Source organism: Lynx canadensis, chromosome B1 (genome assembly GCF_007474595.2).
Source record: "Lynx canadensis isolate LIC74 chromosome B1, mLynCan4.pri.v2, whole genome shotgun sequence".
NCBI classification, from domain to species: domain Eukaryota; kingdom Metazoa; phylum Chordata; class Mammalia; order Carnivora; family Felidae; genus Lynx; species Lynx canadensis.
The window spans coordinates 198,887,873-198,906,151 of record NC_044306.2 but is presented as its reverse complement, the minus strand read 5'-3'; the positions used below and the strand labels follow the sequence as shown (position 1 = coordinate 198,906,151).

The 18,279-nt window shown below is 46.0% G+C and overlaps 1 protein-coding gene across 1 annotated transcript in view; it reads right to left on the bottom strand.

Moving 5' to 3' along the window:
• Positions 1-5,392: 5,392 nt before the first annotated feature.
• CLNK (cytokine dependent hematopoietic cell linker) overlaps positions 5,393-18,279 on the bottom strand; it is a 77,160-nt gene continuing 64,273 nt past the window's right edge. The window contains exons 19-20 of the mRNA XM_032593082.1: positions 15,330-15,485; positions 5,393-7,212 (exon numbers count right to left, since the gene is read on the bottom strand). Of these exons, the coding sequence (XP_032448973.1) occupies positions 7,066-7,212; positions 15,330-15,485 (303 nt within the window). The 3' untranslated portion in view covers positions 5,393-7,065. The remainder of the gene's footprint in view (positions 7,213-15,329; positions 15,486-18,279) is intronic.

Below are 18,279 nucleotides of genomic sequence, written 5' to 3'. Positions count from 1 at the left end.
TTCTTGAAATGTTTGGTAAAATTCTCCAGTGAAGACATCTGGTCCTGGGCTTTTCTTTGTTGAGTGTTTTTTATTTTGTTAATAAAACTTTATTTTAAGGATATGTATGGCAGCTTGAAGAACAAGGGTGTTAGTAGCACAACCACACGTATAGTAATTGGAAAATTGTTCAAGATACTTCAGTAGGTCCAGTCACCTCAGAGTTCCTGCGAAGACCCTGCAACAGCAGCCTTAGCAGTCTGCTTCTGACCACCTCCCCCCAAGCAAGAGTCTCTGGTTTTCCACATTACATTGTCACCCAGAAATAGGAGCTTCAGCTCCTGAATCAATTATGTTTGATTTTTTCAAACAATGTCTGAGCTGAAGCTGGACGCTCAACCGACTGAGCCACCCAGACGCCCCATGTAGCTTTAGTAATTTTTGCTCACTTAATCAGTTTCTGAGAGATGTGTGTTAAAATTTCCAACTATCATTGTGGTTTTGCTGATTTTTTTTTCCTTTTAGTGTTCTCGGTTTTGGCTTCTGAATATTTATCTCAACAGCGTTCTGTTCATATTTCATGGATTCAGTGTTATATCTCTCTGGTCATATTCACTATTCTCTTTGTAGTTTTCTTCAGCATCCCACAGTGTATTTTTCCCTTGGGTCCCCCCCCCCCCCCCCGCCGACCCTTTATTTGGTTTGTAGGTTTTGTTTAATGTCTTTCACATTAGAAGGTCTCCTCCAAGGTCTTGACTGTATTTAAGAGCGAGGCACAAAACGCTAGCTGGAACTTGTTTGCGCCTGGGTGTGCACTGTAGCACGGTGGGGTGGGGATCTCCTCTTTGCTGGGGACCAGCACCTGCTCGTATTTGTAGCGAATTACTCTGCTCCCTCGGTCTAGGGCTGTCATTCTGTCTGCTTCTCCTAGGAACCAAGGGCTTAAAAGGGTTGTAGTTATAAACATTGGGAATGAAACTTTAACTTAAACCCTGTGTTTCAGGACAGCACACGCCTCCCATTTTCAGCAGGATCCTCTGTGCCTCCTTCTAAATATTTTCTGGAGGTATGCTCTGGATTGGATGGCCACCAGGGTGAGAGGGTCTGGCTGAGGAAGCTGCTGATTTCCCAGGGGAGGGGTGTTGGTCATAACGGATTCTCCTAATGGCCATCAGTGGATCCCCTTTGCACCCCAGACCCTTTACCAGCATTTAAGGGTAACTAGTGACTCCAATTTCTAAGTCTTTCCAGATTTTTATAATGGGAACCTGCTTGATTTTTTTTTTTTTTTTTTTGTGGAATTTCCTCCTAGCAGGCTTACATTTTAGCTTTTTCTATTTTGTTAACTCAGTTACTATTTGTCCTTATAGTTTCCCTCACCCCCAATTTTGTTGATGTCCCTCTTCTGCCATAGTTTCCTCCATTCCCTTTATCCCATGTTCTCGACTTTTCATTTTCTCTATTGTCATTATAATGGGGTTTCCAGAGAGAAAGGTTAAGTTCACATTTAGTCACGTTTTAATTGGAATTCTTACTGCAGTGGGTCATACCTTTTATATTTTACTATTTTTAAATTGCTTCCATGGCACTGTACTGACTCATGTTCCAACCGGTAGTTGAGAAATTTTACTTTAGAGCGTCACCAGCTTTTGATATTATGTGAAGTCTTTAATTTTGACCAATCTGATGGGTGGAGAGGGCTATATAATTATTTATATTCATTTATTAAAATGTTTATTAATTTTGAGAGAGAGAGAGAGTTCAAGCGGGGGAGAGTCAGAGAGAGACAGAGACAGAGACAGAGAGACAGAGAATCCCCAGCAGGCCCCACACTGTCAGCACAGAGCCTGATGCAGGGCTCGGTCCCACGAACGGAGAGATCATGACCTGAGCCAAAATCAACAGCCTGATGCTCGACTGACTGAGCCACCCAGGCGTCCCTGTAATTGTGATTTTAACTAATGTTTCTCCAGCTCCTGTTTTGGAAGTAGCTGTCGGATGGCCATGAAGCCCGGGCGTGCCAGGGGAGGCTCCTGCGTAACTGCCCTTGGCTTCAACAAGCCCCTCAGTGAGCACAGAGGAATGGTCTAGCTTTCATTTGCCTATTTTGCTCTGTCCGTGTGCAGACAGGAAGCCCACCGGCCATTCTCATGGAGGTTGCCCACTCTTTAAGCCTCTGGCCTCTCTTTAAGCATTCTGGCTAAGATCTGCCTCGTGTGGGTCACCGTCCAGCTATGCAGTTGGGGACCAAGGGAGCCAGGTTTCCATCACCAGCTCTGTTCCTTTAGGTTTCACATCATTTATCCTTAAGATAGCTCCATTCCATGATGGTGTCTTTCGCGATCTGTGTCACTTCCATCACTGTCCAGTTAGGATGGCAGGTCTGGGCGTCTTCCAGGCCTAAGAGTTTTCATTTTGTATGTGCATGGTTTGTTTATATTCTTTGCTCATACTTCGGTTGAGTTGTTTAAATGCCTTGTGACTCTGTCTGACTTTTTGCAAACCTTTTAAGCTTTGGTGTAATGAATCTATCAATCTTTCCCTTTATGCCTCATGTTCCCATGTGGTTTAGGAACTCTTTTCCTATCCCCAAATCATAAAATTTTACTAGAAGAAAATATAATACTTGATTTAAAGTTTTCTTTTCACTTTTAGCCATTGATCCATGGAGATTTTATTTTTGTATATTACTTGAAGTAGGTACATAGTTGTATTTTTTTTTTTTTTTCCTGTATGGTGAACACATTTCCCCAGAACCACTTAATAGATCATCTGTCCTTTCCCCACCGGGATGCTGATTCTGTTGTGTTCTTGTACCCATTAGCTAGGTAGTCATTGTTTAACAGTTGCCAAGAATGGCCTGGAATAGGGGTGCCTGGGTGGCTCAGTCGGTTAAGCGTCTGACCGTGGCTCAGGTCATGATCTCATCGCTTGTGAGTTCGAGCCCCGCGTTGGGCTCTGTGCTGACAGCTCAGACCCAGAGGCTGCTTCAGATTCTGTGTCTTGCTCTCTCTCTGCCCCTCCCCCACTCACACTGTGTGTGTGTGTGTGTGTGTGTGTGTGTGTGTGTGTTTCTCTCTCTCAAAAATAAATAAACATTAAAAAAAAAAGCATGGCCTAGAATAGAGCCCTGAAGAGAGGAGTGTTCAGAAATAGACAAAGTATTTGTACCTCTAAAGCTTGGGTTCTAGGGCTATCCTTCAACTCTTTGCTTGAACGTCTCCCCTCGGTAGGTCTCCCTGTGCCCACCCCATGCGTCCAGTGCGATGTGTCTACCAATACGGTGGTGGCACAGGGGAGAGAATTAGCAAATCTATTATTCTCTGTTGCACGATTTTAATGACGTGTGTGTCTTGCTTGCCAGACCCTTAGCCCACAGGGATTAGGTATTTTTCATCTTTAGTCCCCAGATTTAGTGTGGGCTAATGCTCATATGTCAAAAATTGTTTTAGAAATTTTGGCATAGGTTTATCCTAACTATGACTTCAAAAGGGCTTTAAGGCTGCTAGGGCATGGCATGCAATGAACAAAATTAAACTGTATTTTGAATCTTTTCTCTAACCCTCAGTTACAGATATACTATGACATTTAATTACGTGTTTGCTTTCATTTATTTTAGAGCAGCTATAAATCATGAATGTTCAAAAGAAAGTAAATGTGCTTAGCTAGGACAAATATTAGGATACAAAAACGGATGTGCAAATATAATTCTAATCAGATACAATACAGACCGTCTTATAAAAATGTGTTTATGTGCGTACACATGACAATGGGCTAAACTTCACCACGGGGTAAAATGTGATTCTTCTGTGTCATCAGCACAGAAGACTTAACCGATTTCAGCTCTGATGTAGTTACTCAAACACACTCACAAGCCACACCCGCACATCCTCTCCCACGGGCATATACCCATGTGGGGGAATTTTCCATTGAGTAATACTGGAAAAATTTAAAATCTTCTGGTTCAAAACTTTTAAAAACCATCTCAAGTAAGCTTCATCAACATATCTAACGTTGGCCTCACTGACAAACACTCAGTGATAAGTATTAAAATGGAAATACAGGAAAGTAGATTATCTTATTTATTGGGTTCTTACTCGTCTGTTTCTGCCCTTTAATTCACCACTAGAATCGCAACGGTCTCAAGAGTGCTTAGCAATGAATGCATATGCACTATAGAAACAAGTGCTTACAGCGAGGTATTATTAAAGATGAGCGAGATAGAAATTGATCCAGAATGATAGTTATTCAGTCAAAGAAATGTCTTGAATGCATAGATGCTATAATCAGATAAAGCTAAGATTTCCCTCCTCTATTGAGCCTAGGAATCAAGTGACACTTTTCAATTGCAAATGAAATACTAGTTGAAGAGAGATGAACCCCCTTGGGAATTTGGGCCAGCCACACCCAAATCATTGAACTTTGAATACAGATCCAATAGGCAGCTATTCATCCAATAGGTATGAAGACGTTGGTTCAGCCATAACTATGTCACTGTAAGATTTGGGCCAAGGAGATCCAGTGTCCTCAATTATACGATGGGTTAAGAATACCTGTCCTGCCTTCTTTACAAAACTGCTGTAAGAACAAAATACAATTGAAATTTATATATCCTTACTATTCAGTAATCTATGACAAGCAATACGTCCTTATCACCGTTAACGCCGAGAACCAGAGTCACTGTGGCAGGCATGGTGGCGAGCCACTTGGCTCGCTCTTGAAACAAGAACTTGCTGATCAGTGAGTTGTCCAACAGCCTCCTGCTGCAGCGCCTTCTGGATCTCCCATGGTAGCTGAAGGTTGTGTTTTTCCCGGGCAGTCTCTGGCAATGACTTACATGGTGTTGCACTAGGACCTAGCCATTTCTGCCCCACATGGGACTGTCTCCACTATGGGCACTACTTGCTCTGGATCGTACCGGTGGACTGGCCAACACTCTGCCAGGGCTGCGTTTCGGTGGGATGGCTTTCCTACTCATGTCTCCCTCCTTCCCTCTCCCTTCTCATAAGAGATCAGACCGCATCACAGCCCGAAGGCTCTCCCTGCCTCGTCCTGTTCTTTCTCCCCTTTATCTTTCTCAGGCATTACCTCCGATAAACGTTTGCACGTCTAACTCCTGTCTTGGCATCTGAGTTCCAGAAGACCCAACTAACATCAAACCCTAATCATCTAAAAAGCAACCCTGCCAATATTTTGTTTTTTTCTTTCCAGAGATTTCCCTATGTATAAGCATTGTGGGATTTTTATTTTAAGATGGCTAATTCTTTATTTATTTATTTTTTTAATGTTTACTATTTTTGAGAGGGACAGAGAGAGAGACAGAGCACGAGCAGGGGAGGGGCAGAGAGAGAGGGAGACACAGAATCCGAAGCAGGCTCCAGGCTCTGAGCTATAAATCAGAGTTCTCCACCGTCTCCCCATGGCTTTATAGAAGGAGGGTCAGATTCTTCCTGCACAAGAGCTGTGGCCTCTGCACAGCCTGTTTCCATGCCGGCCTGGAGGTCCAGCCGAGCGCGAGCAACAACCACACTGCCTTCAGTTCTGAGCAGTCTGCTCCTGAAGTAGCCAAGCCCCGGGCTAGACACTCTTGCTTCTTGGTTCACGTGCTATCCTGTGCGGGCGCACTCGAAGGTAGGCTCAGTTGAGTATCAAGAGCCCTAACTGACAAGGAGCTTCTTCATCAAATGCTCCTGCCCTGACTCAGAGGCATTACTTCCCATTGACCTTGGGAGAGCAGAGAGCCTGTGCTCTCTTGTCCAGTTGGTAGGTGGATGGTCGGGGCCCCTTTAAGGGCACTCCTTGGCTGCTATTTCAGATGAGATGATCCGGAGCATGGTTTTGTGTTGTTTCCATTGTTATCTCTCCCCTTCTAATTCTATTTTTGACTTGACTTCTGCGTTAGAGCTACCACCGCATAAATATTCCGTAAATTTCACGTACAGGCTTTGAAAACATTTGAAGTCATTATGTGTATTCATTTCACCCAGAGCTCTCTCTTTTAACTTACTTCACTAAAGAGTTTAGTTATTTATACATTTTCATGTGGGTAAATCTGTATTTTCAGATTGTTTCTCTCTCCTTAATTTAGCTTTTCAACTTGATGGTTCAATTCTACAGGGAATGTACCTGGGAAGGTGTGCTTGGAAGGAGCCAGGCGAAATGGATAAAAATGTGGGCTCTCTTCCTACACGGAGTGAGATCAGTAACCTTTCTGAGCCTCTTTTCCTCGTCTGTATTGTAAAGTGGGAATCAAATAAGATCCTCTTAGCCTTAGGAGGTGACAATATCAGGAGGCGTGCAATCTTCCTTCAGGGTCACACTTATCTGAGGACGGTTCTCTTCCTTTGAAGGGAAGTCCACCATGGGAATTAAAAAGAAATGTTTTTGAACTTTCACTCAGACTTCAGCTTACTCCCTGACTACGAATCTGCGAATTCCGTTTGTCTCCAAGCCACTCGACACAGAGTCCTGGAGCCTGGGCCATGGCCATTTCACACCAGAGCATTTCTGCTTTCCTCCAGAAAGAGCATTTCTGACTTCCTCCAGGTGATATTCACAAGCAGTCTCCTTTTCTACTACAGTCGTCCGGACACTTGAATTTCCAGGATCACAAATACAATAGAGCTTACGTTCACCAATATCTTTAGCCTGAGGAATCTCAAAAATCTAAATTCACAAGTCCTACCACTCCAGAAATAAAGGCAGGGGCAGGTCCTATAAAGAGCATAAACTTGGGAGTCTCACATAGATCTGTCCTGTGCGAATTGCAAATATTTCAGCAAACCTTCTTGTCACCTTTATTTCTCATCTGTAACATAGGCACGAGGACCACATTTACAGTTTTCTCTTTAGATGATACGCTTTTAAAAGCCAGTTTTTATTTTTTTGCTTCTTATAGATATTTCTTCTGTGGCTTGAACTTTCGAAACCGAGATTGAGTTTCCAGTTTCCATGGTAAAAGGTTTTTCTTTTTCTCCGAGGTCAACGAAGTGATCCCTCGAAGCCACAGAACGTCATCTTTTGAAATCATTGGAAAATGGGTGGAGGCATCAGATCCCCTGAACCGGAGAGAACACAGAGCCCAGGCTACCACGGCGAGAAGCATCTGCTGAAGGAGAGCGGCTGTGTTAGGTAGCATTGCACCCTGCGGACTCCAGTTTTATCTTTCCCGTCAATTAGTACGATGGGAAAATACTTGTAGTGTTCGATCATGTCTTCCACCGAATTAAACTTCTGAAACACAGAAAAGAAAGTTAATGAAAATGTAAATATCTTTTGGGTCTGTGGGTTAAAGCACAGAATTAGATGCTTTATTTTAGTTAGAGAAGAAGTTAATTCAATTTATATATATATATATAATATATCTATATATAATATAGAGATATATAAAATATATTAATATACATAATATATAAAATATATTATATATATATATTTTGAATTGTGAAGGTGTGTCATAAAGTGTTTTTTTGTTTGTTTGTTTGTTTGTTTTTTTAAAGAATGGGTAAAGCCAGCTCTGGAAGGATGAGAGATAAAAATGATAAACTAATAAGGGAGAGCAGGGTGCTTGGGGAGACCAAAAGTGAGCGGGTCAGGGCTCGACCTTCACTTCGTAAATTGGTCAGAAGGCCTCAGTGAGCTTCCCTCCTGGAAACCCCTCCGTTCCAAGGAGTCCTGGGGTAATCAGAAGGAATAGAGCTGGCCTCAGGGTGCTGGTAGCTGTTAGCCAATGTCCCTTTCTTCCCAGGGCTTCTTGTGAAACACCGAGGTGATAGCAGACCTTCACATGTTGATGTTTCTGGAGGTACACGGGTAAAGGGCTGTGGACAGTGAGATTATTTCTTTTTCCTTTTTCTTTTTTTAAAAGTTTATGTATTTCAGAGAGGGAGAGAGCAAGCACGAGTGGAGGAGGGGCAGAGAGAGAGGGGGACAGAGGATCTGAGGCAGACTCAGAGCTATCAGCACAGAGCCCAATGTGGGGCTCCAACTCACGAACCACGAGATCATGACCTGAGTCAGGATCAAGAGTCCGACTCTGAACCAACTGAGCCATCTAGGTGGCCCAAGATTATTTCAAGCTTAGGGAATCAGGATGTGTTTTGCTGAAGATGTAGACTTGAAACGGGCTATACCTTCTGGGTGATTCTACATAAAGGGGCAAGAGGTTTAAGGATTCTAAAAGCAGAGGAAGTAGCATGAACGAAGACAGATGTTGAGGACAAGGGGGCACGGACAGTGATGCTGCTGAACTGAGTTTGGGTGTGTTCTCAAAGGGAATACTGGAGGACGAGTGGGAAGAGCTTGCTCAGTCTGCCTTGCACACCTTAAGACGATGCGTGCCCTCGATCCTCCTTGGCCACAACCCTGTAAGGTGAGCAGGGCAGGAGGAACGGCCTTCATGCAAGAGCTAAGGAAACCGCAGCTCAGAGACGTGGCCTGACCTGCTTGGAGGTCACACAGCTAGGGGGCCAGGACCAGGAATGGAACCTGGTTTTTCTGGACTTGAGTCTGCTCTTTCCCTTCTGCACCTTGCCAGTGGCGTGTGAGCCCGGATGCCGACAGACCAGGATAGAGACGACACAGCCCGAAGGGAGGGAGCCATGGTGGGGATGACTCTGATGCTGTTCTAGCGTCATACACACTCCTCCCTCTGCCCAGTGCGCCCCAGCACAGAAATGTTTGCGGGCCTTCGGGACATCCAGAAGGAATGAGATGGCCTCGGTGCCGGTCCTCATGGGGATTACATTCTAGTGGGGACAGACGGAAAATAGTTTCCTGTGTAAGTAGGTAATTTCATTTAGGGATAATGTGCTCTGAAAATAGCTTGGAACTCAAGAGGGACCTGCCCTTGGGGCTGCATGTGGTGGCTGGGAGGGAACTGCTGTTTCCTCAGGGGAGTTCTGAGTTGAAATACAAGAGACCTGTAACTGCCATGGCGGTCCCATCCTTCCCGCCACTTGTGGAGGGTGTGAAGAGTAAAGAGGTGTCACAATGGGGGAAAGAGGCAGGCAATGACGAATTTCCTGACATGGGCCAGTCCCTGGATCCACTCCGTTCCTGCCTGTCCTGATGATGGAGTTCCCAGGGTTCTCCGGTGTTCCCACCCAGGCTCATCCGACTTTGTGTTCTGTCTTTTCACACTGAAAACAGTCCTGATGAAATCTGTAAGTGGCTGGCCCCTCTGCGCCTGTTACTGTATCTGGTTTCAGTGAGATGACCCATCTGTCCACCCCTAACAGGTATTCAATAGCTACCAGTTCCTACCTGATGCCGAGGTAAGGTGGTTTTGCCAGGGGTCACACGGGGAAAGCAAGTGTTGTGTTACAGAGGTCGTAGGTGAAGGGCCTGTGGGGACCGAGTGCCTGAGTTCCAAACTGGGCTCTCCCACTCACTAGCTGTGTGACCTCAGGCAAGTTTCTTACACTCTCTGTTTCAGTTTCTTTACCTACGGACAGGGATGGTAACATCAGGACGTACCTCTGAGGACCATTGTGAGGATTAATTGAGTTGACACATACATAGCGTTTAGAAGAGAATTTAGTGTATACAGTGAGTGCTCAATAAAGTCAGTCATTCCTATGACCTCATCCTTTCTAGGTTTGCCAAGAACACGAACAAAGACCAATGAAATCACTGGAGAGGTTTATAGACCATCACTGTATGCTTTCTACGCCATCAGGAAGGCTTTTTTATGGTGTTTCACTTCCAGTTATAAACTAAGAACAGAGTTTTCTCTTTTTTCACGTTTGGCAAGACCAAAAGTAATGAAGGCAAGCTTGTCACGTGGAAGTCTTCTGTGACATTGGTTAACCCCACGTGGCACAAAGGAACTTTCTCTTCCCTGATGTTCATCTTCAGAGGGAAAATGCTTGCTTCCAGAATATTCTCATTCCTGCTATCTTTAGGATTGTCTTGAAATCATGAGTCAATATTAATTATTTTAATGACCTACTGCCTGGATGCCAATGTATATGAAATCATAATTTTAATAAGTGGTAGGGAGCAAGCAAGGCGTCATTTCTTATTATTTCCTCCTTGTGATAGGCCCACAACTGACACATTAAAGAGACTTTTAAAAAATATTATAATTAAGCTCTTAATTTTATATTAAATGGTTTTTTTTCCAGGAGGAGAGCAAATATCATCCTAATATTAGGTCTTAAAAAACTTGTTTACGCATCAGGCTCTGTGCTGACAGCTCAGAGCCTGGAGCCCGCTTCGGATTCAGTGTCTCCCTCTCTCTGTGCCCCTCCCCTACTCATGCTCTGTCTCTGTCTCTCCTCTCAAATAAATAAACATTAAATCAAATAAAAAAAATTTGTTTACACCTCTTGTGTTTGGCCTATATACCAGCTGTAGGCAATGGTTGACTGCCAGAAAGGTAAGTAAATCTGTCTGGGTGCACGCATAGGAGAGAGAGAAGACAAGAGAAACAGAGCAGCAGATGGAAGAAACGAGAAGCCGTAAGCTCATGGGCCCATTGTTTGTCTCTACTGGTTTTTAAAGTTGATCAGGTTGGGGAACCTGGGTGGCTTAGTCAGTTAAGCGTCTGCCGACTCTCGATGTCCACTCATGATCTCATGGTTTGTGAGCTCGAGCCCTGCGTCGGGTTCAGTGCTGACAGTGCAGAGCCTGCTTGGGATTCTCTTTCCCTCTCTCTGCCCCTCCCCCCTCTAAATAAATAAGCAAACTTCAAGGAATGGTCTGGTGATGGAAATTGCTCCCTTCGATGAGCTTTCACGGAGATGTTGACAAATGTGATTTCTAAACTTAGACGCAGGGTTCATGTCTGGCAGCAGATGAAGTTCCTCAGGTTATTAATGGCAGGTGCCTCTCTGGCCAGGGCTGGGGTTCTACCAGTTGCTAAATATTTCCAGCCTCACCCCTGCTCAGGTACATGCATCGATGGGCACAGATTAGCAGGGTCTCCCTGGCCGGCAGGGACTCTGTGTCCCCAGAATGGGGATTCATTCAGAGAAGAGGAAGAGACAGTGTGACCACGGAGGCAGAGATCAGAGCCATGTGGCCCACAAGCCAAGGAGCCAAGGATCGCCCAGAGCCACCGGAAGCTGACAGGGGCAAGGAAGGATCCCTCCCTCAGTGTCCAGAAGCCCCGCTGATACTTTGATTTCAGGTGTCTGGCCACCAGAATCGCAGGAGAGTACATTTTTTAAAGATGTTTATTTACTTTTGAGGGACAGAGCGTCAGCAGGGGAGGGGGCAGAGAGAGAGGGAGACACAGAATCCGAAACAGGCTCCGGGCTCCGAGCTGGCAGCACAGAGCGTGATGCGGGGCTCGAACCCACAAGCGGTGAGATCATGACCTGAGCCGAAGTCGGATGCCCAACCCCCCGAGCCACCCAGGTGCTCCACATTTCTGTCGTTTTAAGCCACCAAGTTTGCAGTACTTGGTTACAGGCCCCAGAGAGTGAAGGCGATGGGTCTGTCCGAAATCTGAATTCAGACATGAGTTTCTAGCCACGTGGCTAACAGGACGATGCACATACCTAATCTGCAGTAAAATGGACCTTCCCAGGCTTATTCTTGGCAGACGCGTGTGGGTTTGCTCGCCTTCTGTGCTCGCTTTCTGGGGCCTCGTCCAGGCGTCCCCTGCAGCCCCCCAAGCCCCGGGAGAGCTGCACCTCACCTCTGCCCGGGCGCACAGGCCTGATGCAGGGGCTTTGGGGAATCATTTACGATGCAAACCCATACTGACGAAGCACCTGCCCTTTATGAGTTCGGCACTCTGTTTACATCATCTCATCTTACATGTAATAACTCCCTGGAGACAGGTGTCGCTGCATTGGATGTGTGGTTCAATTCTAAGGTTTGCAAGACAGCCCCACAGCCACGAAAAACCAAGATTGTCCCTGAAGTCCCTGTATCTCATTACCTTTCTCCTCCAGAGTCGGACTAAGACCCTCATTCTTCACTCGAGCCCCAGGTGAAGTAGCTAGTGACTAGCCTGCACTCAGCACAGCCTTACTGTGTCCAAATTCTTTCTTCCTTTTGTAAAGCTGGGAGAGTCTCCTCCAGCCAGGCGGGGGTGCCCACGCATGGAGGGGTGCAGGAGGGAGCTGAGGGCAAGCTAGACCGTCCCAGCCTTGTGCCGGTGCCCGTTCGCTGGGAGGACGGGCAGGAAGAACCAGTGTAAAGTCTCACTTCTCACCCAGTGCCTGGCACACAGGAAGCTTCCAGAAAAGTGTTAACTATTCTTCCACCCACGTTCTGGGCTGTTTTCAAGGAGGCTGGGGACTGTTTGCGTTTGGTCACGATGTTATCTGAGACCATATGAATAGTTATGCAGGATGAGAAATGAACCCCAGCCTTGCCGTGTACCTGCTGTGACGGGGGCGGGGGGGGGTGGTTACTTAACATTTCTGTCTTCGTGTCACCGTCTGTTAAATGGAAATATTGGCGGCACCTAAGTCCCAGGGTCGCCATGAGGATGAAATCGATCCACTTCGTAATTGTTAACGGCATTGGCTGCTTTCTGTGCACAGCAAACATATGTAAGTGTTACATAAATACAGGAAAAAGGAGGCTTTTGCTTGGGGGAAATGCATGGGAGGAGAAAATTCCAGAATAACCCAAAGAGGGTTTTCTTAAAATAGGCATTTGGATCCTTGAGGGGTCCTTGGTGACCGTAATTGGAACAGCTCACCTGGAAGCTGGCGGTCTAATCTGGGCTGTCACAGATGGTAACTGCTTCCCTGCTGGGACAGTGAACTGGCTGACAATCTGATTAAACGCTATTCGGATGCCATCCCTGGGTCGCTGTTTCCTCTTTTACGGGCAGACCAGTGTGGCATGCTGGGGAAGAAGCGGTGACCTCTTTAGGTCTGGTAAAAGGGGCTCACGAACGCGTCCTCCCCAGAGGTTTTTGGAGGTCCAGGTGAGAGAGCAAAGGACACAGCATCTGGTAGGGGCCCCACGCGTCAGGGCGCGTGATTTCCCTATGCGTCAGGGAGGTGTCCCGAGCATTTAAAAGTCGTAGACAGCTTTTTAAAATAATGTGAGCAGTTCTATGAACTGGAAGAAGACAGAGGGCAGAGCGAAACTGAGCTGGGATATTCACTAACCACAGGCATCTAGTTAAGGGGGGCTGTACCCCAGTTATTACAGTGACTTGGGATTAATAGTGAAAAATATAATAACTAACCCTTACCGTAGGCTTGCTAAACCCCTGGCCGGCTCGGAGGGTGTTAACGTTCAGTTAAGTCACTAATCCTTAATCCCAAAGGGAACATTGGCTACTTCTCTCTAGCTTTGCCATAATACTCTCTTATTATGGCTGTATTTAGAAGATTTATGTATTAATCTATCTATCCACTCATGCTCTCCTTTCCGTCAAAACTTTCCCAGGTTCCAGCAAAGGCCCGTGTTGACCGCAACTCTCCAGCCACATGTGATTCCTAAAAAAGGGCTGTGGGTCAGACGCTGGGTTTAAGCTGGAGTCTTTTATTTATTTTTTTAATGTTTACTTATTTTTGAGAGAGAGAGAGACAGCGTGCGAGTGAAGGAGGGGCAGAGAGAGAGGGAGCCAGGACCCCAAGCGGGCTCTGCAGTGACAATAGACAGCCCCACGTGGGGCTCGAACCTACAAACCGTGAGATCGTGACCTGAGCCGAAGTCGGACACTTAACTGACTGAGCCACCCCGGCGCCCATAAGCCGGAGTCCTCACGCAGCTGCCGACAGGATTCCCACATACCTGCCTGCCTGATGCGTTTTGGCAGCCCCAGCAACGTTCCTCGTTTTGATTTCTAGCGAAGAATAATGGGCAGTTGTGTGAAAGTTTTGTTTTCACGCTGTATTTGTTTTCTCGGTCCTCCGTGACAAAGTACCACAGATAGAGAGGCGTGGGGGTGCCTGAACAGAGATGTACTGTCTCACAGATCTGGACGCCGAGAGGCCAAGATCGAGGTGTGGGCACATCGGTTCCTTCTCTCTGCTTGGTGTGTAGACGGCCATCTCCTTACTGTGACTTCACAGCCGTGCGTGTCTGTGTCCTTATCTCCTCTTGTGGAGACACCAGTCATATTGGATCTGGGCCCGCCCATATGACCTCATTTTACCATAATCTCCTCTTTAAAGACCTTAGCTCTAAATACCCAATTACAGGGGTGCCTGGGTGGCTCCAGTCTTTTGTGTCTGACGCTTGGTTTCGGCTCAGGGCGTGATCTCACAGTCTGTGAGTTCGAGCCCCATATCACTTCTTGGGATTCTGTCTCTCCCTCTCTCTCTGTCCCTCCCCTGCTTTCTCTCTCTCTCTCTCTCAAAATAAATAAATAAACTAAAAAAAAAATACCCCAATACAGTTATATTCTGAAGTACTACCTGTTAGGTCTTCAACATATGAATTCGGAAGAGCTGGGGGACAAAATTCAGCCTGTAATACGTACCAACAGATACAACTGAGGTCTGGAGATGCTACATGAGAATCACCGAATTAGAGAAGTCCAGACAAGAAAAGAACATTACATTTGAAGAAACCAAATCTCAGAGAAGTTACGTCACTGGCCTGAGCTCACATTCTTAGTCAATGGCGACTCAGAACTTGAACCTTACCCTTTCCTGCCATCCTCTTCCCTGCCCGCCTTCCTTCCAAGAAGAGCTGCCCTCTCACTCTTCGTTTGTCTCTAGCCATTTACGGAATTGTCTGAGCCTCAGTTTCCCTACCTCGAAGGTCGGAGCAACTGTTATATCAAGGAGATGTTATGGGTTAATGTGAGGTGATTCAGATAGACCAGGACTGCCATAAACACATTCAGCCCAAATCAATCTCCTTTCTTCTCTGTATTTATACAGTTGTCATGAATGCCCTCATTGACTGTCTCACCCAGCCGCCTACCAGCAGACCCGTACTGATGTGGGGCATGCTCAACATGGCCCTGAATACTGTGATGGAACTCACATTCAATTTGGAGACACGAACCTAAGGGTTCCTAATGCAGGCGGATGTTGTCAGGATGTCTGCCCTGGGAATTTGGCCCTGGGGCGGGGAAGGAATGTGGCCTTAACACCGACACAGGCTTCAGAGGAGGCCTCCCGGGAGGCAGAACTGAGATGTGTCCTGCAAAGTGAGTTTTCTTTAATGGGCCAGAGCCTTGCGAGGGTGCAGGAATGGTCAGGATTGGCTGGGGCCCCGAGGGCTGAAGCGTAAGGTGGGCGGGGATGCTTGTAGAAGGGGCTGGAAGGGAATTACAGTCTCCACCTCCAGGGCGGCGCTCTTTTCTCCTATCCCAGCAGGCGTGGGGATGCGACCGACTGATGGCTTGGCCAGCATCCCCCAACTTACCCCCTTGCTGTCGTTGGTCTGGAAAAGGGAAGCTGTCAGGTTATACCCACCTCGTCTCCCCTGAGTCCTGTCCCCAGGGCAAACTGGTGATTCTTCTCCAGGAAACGGATTTTCACGTTGTAGACTCTGTTCCCATAAAACACCACCAAAACGTAGGGTTCTGCCCTGGATTTCGTGGAACAGTCTCGGACCAAGAAAGTGCCATCCTGAAGCAGAAGGAAGAATGGCCTCTTGTCAGGCAGGCCAGAACCCCACCCCAACAGTGGTGGCAAGAGTGACACTTGTGCGTATGAAGTTCCCAAATGGCTTTCTTTCTGGCAAACAGGTCTTTGGTTCAGTTTAATTTAATGAGTGTTTATCGAATGTCAATATGATCAAGGGGTCTTGTTTTCTGAAAACTATACCCGTCAGATTATGACATCCCCTTCTTCCAAATCTCCCACCGTCCCTGACTGTCCTCTATGCCATGCCTACAACCTTAGTATGATGTTCAATGGATAGATGCACCGACCTGTCTTGGGGATTTTGTTTCCTGAATCTCGGCTTCGGCCAAGCCTCTGTTTCTCAAGGGCACTGTCTTGCTTTTGGGCGCTCAGCATTTTCCCAGGCCGCCCCATCTGCAGGGAGTAGCCCTCCACCTCCCCTCCCAGAGGGGCTTCCTTCTCCTGCCCATGTTCGCATCTTTCCTCTTCTGCCTGATGCTCAGGTGTTATTGTAGAGACAGTGGGAGCCACTGCAGGCTTTAGCAGGAGAGGCTTTTAGCATAATAAGTGGGGCCTCTGGTCAGGAGATGTCAGTATAGGGCAAGGGTCCCCAAAAGAGAGGTGGGGCGTCAGTCATTGATAGCACAAGTAGATACGTGAGGGAGGGGATAACATAGCCTCAGGTGAAGGGAAGGCAGGTGCAAGGGAAGAAAGAGGGGATGCAAAAAAGGATTAAGAAGATATCTGGGAGATAGGAGGAAACCCAGAAGCTTCTGTATGACAGAAGCCAAGGGAGGAGACGGAGAATTTCCAAAAAAAGGTCCATTAGCGTGAAACGGCTTGAGGGCTGCGAAGAGGCAGGCTGCAGGGACCAGGTATATCCTGGGGAAATGCTCAGGATGAACGTCTGTCTGGACATAAATGGGTGGGAAATGGAGCGATTCTCCCGAACAGAAACACACCGACAAGACTTGGTTTTGTGGTTACATGCTGTCTTTTATACGATGACAAATACTGAAAAGTCTCTAGCTGTAACTGCACAGATTCTTACGTAGATGAGTACAAATGATCTATTAGGCTACATCTAATTAGATGGGTGCAGCACTATTTTTTATAGAGATAGATCTATATAATAATTTATGCCTATGACTGTTACATATAGTTATCTCTATGCAGACTATGTTTTATATCTATAGATCTATAACTATATTACAGATAACTAATATAGTATTATAGATCTTGATAACAATGCTTGTAATATTATGTAATAATACTATTAGTATATTAAATTTATAAATAATACTAAAAAAACTAGTGACGTGATAATGCTGGTAGCTAAGGTTTATCGAGACTCGCTCTCAAGATGCTAAGCATGTTACACACATTATTTCACGCGGTGTTTACATAAAGCATGAGAAGTTATTTTCTTCCTATTTTACAGGTAAGGGAAATAGAGTCTAATTGCTTAAGTGAATCCACGAATGCATCAAGGCTAATTAGTAGAGTACCTAAAAGCTAAGCCCAAATCTTTGCTCTTTAAATGAATCAGCCTCTGAGTACATGAAGTGGGATTGAGGAATTTTCTGGAACTTGTTCGACCTCAAACATTCAGCCGTAATTGAAGCCTTAAGATTCAAGCACAGAACACTGCCCAAGATCAGAAAGGGAGAGGAGGCCAAGACACGCCACTGATTTTTGGATTTATCATCTTAACTTCTGCAATGAGTTTGTCACAGTGAATCTGGGCAATCTTGCAACTTAAATGAAATTATCTGTCATTAATTGGAAACACGTTTTGACAAAACAGAGACCAACAGAACAGGAAAATATGCAGTTATCCAACTGAGATTCTCTTTTCTCAGTGCTTTTGTGGGAGGAGGCAGAGGGAAGCAAAAGGAGGTTTGCCGGAGTGCCCAGATATTTCTGGAAGGACGTTATGTGATGTATACGTTGCTCTTCTAGAACCATCCACGCAGTGGCTCCTGGAAGCAGGTCTTTAAGAGTAATTTTTCTGGTGGGAGACAGGCTCAGAGAGCACTGTGGCTCATTGGGTACTGATAGCCAAGAAGAAGAGGCAAGGTCGGAGTTGGCAGCCTGTTCCCACATGTACCCAGCAGCTGTCAGCCATGGTGGGATTCCCCAGGGACAGGGAAGGGAGGACCCTGTAGCCAAGGCATCACCTATGGCTCCCCATTTGAATGTAAAGAACTATAAATGGCTCCTAGAGGCAGTTGTGATTTTGTGAAGAGAGCGTTGATCTTGAATACAGATTCTGCCGCTTTTTCCTTTACAACCAACACCTTGGTTTAGCCTCAGTTTCCTCACCTAGACAATTAGATAGTTCCAATTATTTCTAATAGGTTCAGGAGACTATGTTAGCAACCATTTAATTTCCTACTGCTGCTGTAACAAATGACCATGACCTTTGTGGACTAAAACAATTGATTCTCCTCCAGTTCTGGAGGTTGAATTCTGACATGGGCTTTTCCAGGCTAAAATCTAGGGGTCACAGGGCTGGGTTCCTTCTAGAGGTTCTCAGGAAGAATCCATTTCCTTGCCTTTTCCGGCTTCCAGAGGCTGCCAGGGGTCCTTGACTCACGGCCTCCACGTCTGACTTTGACATTCCTACCTCGTCTTATAGGATTCTTGTGATTACATTGAATCCACTCAGATAATACAAGACAGTGTCCCCATCTCAAGATTCCTAATTTAATCACTTCTGTGAATTCCTTTTTCTATGTAAGGTGATGTATTCACAGGTTCTGGGGATTAGGATGTGGGCCGCTTGTCAGGGGGC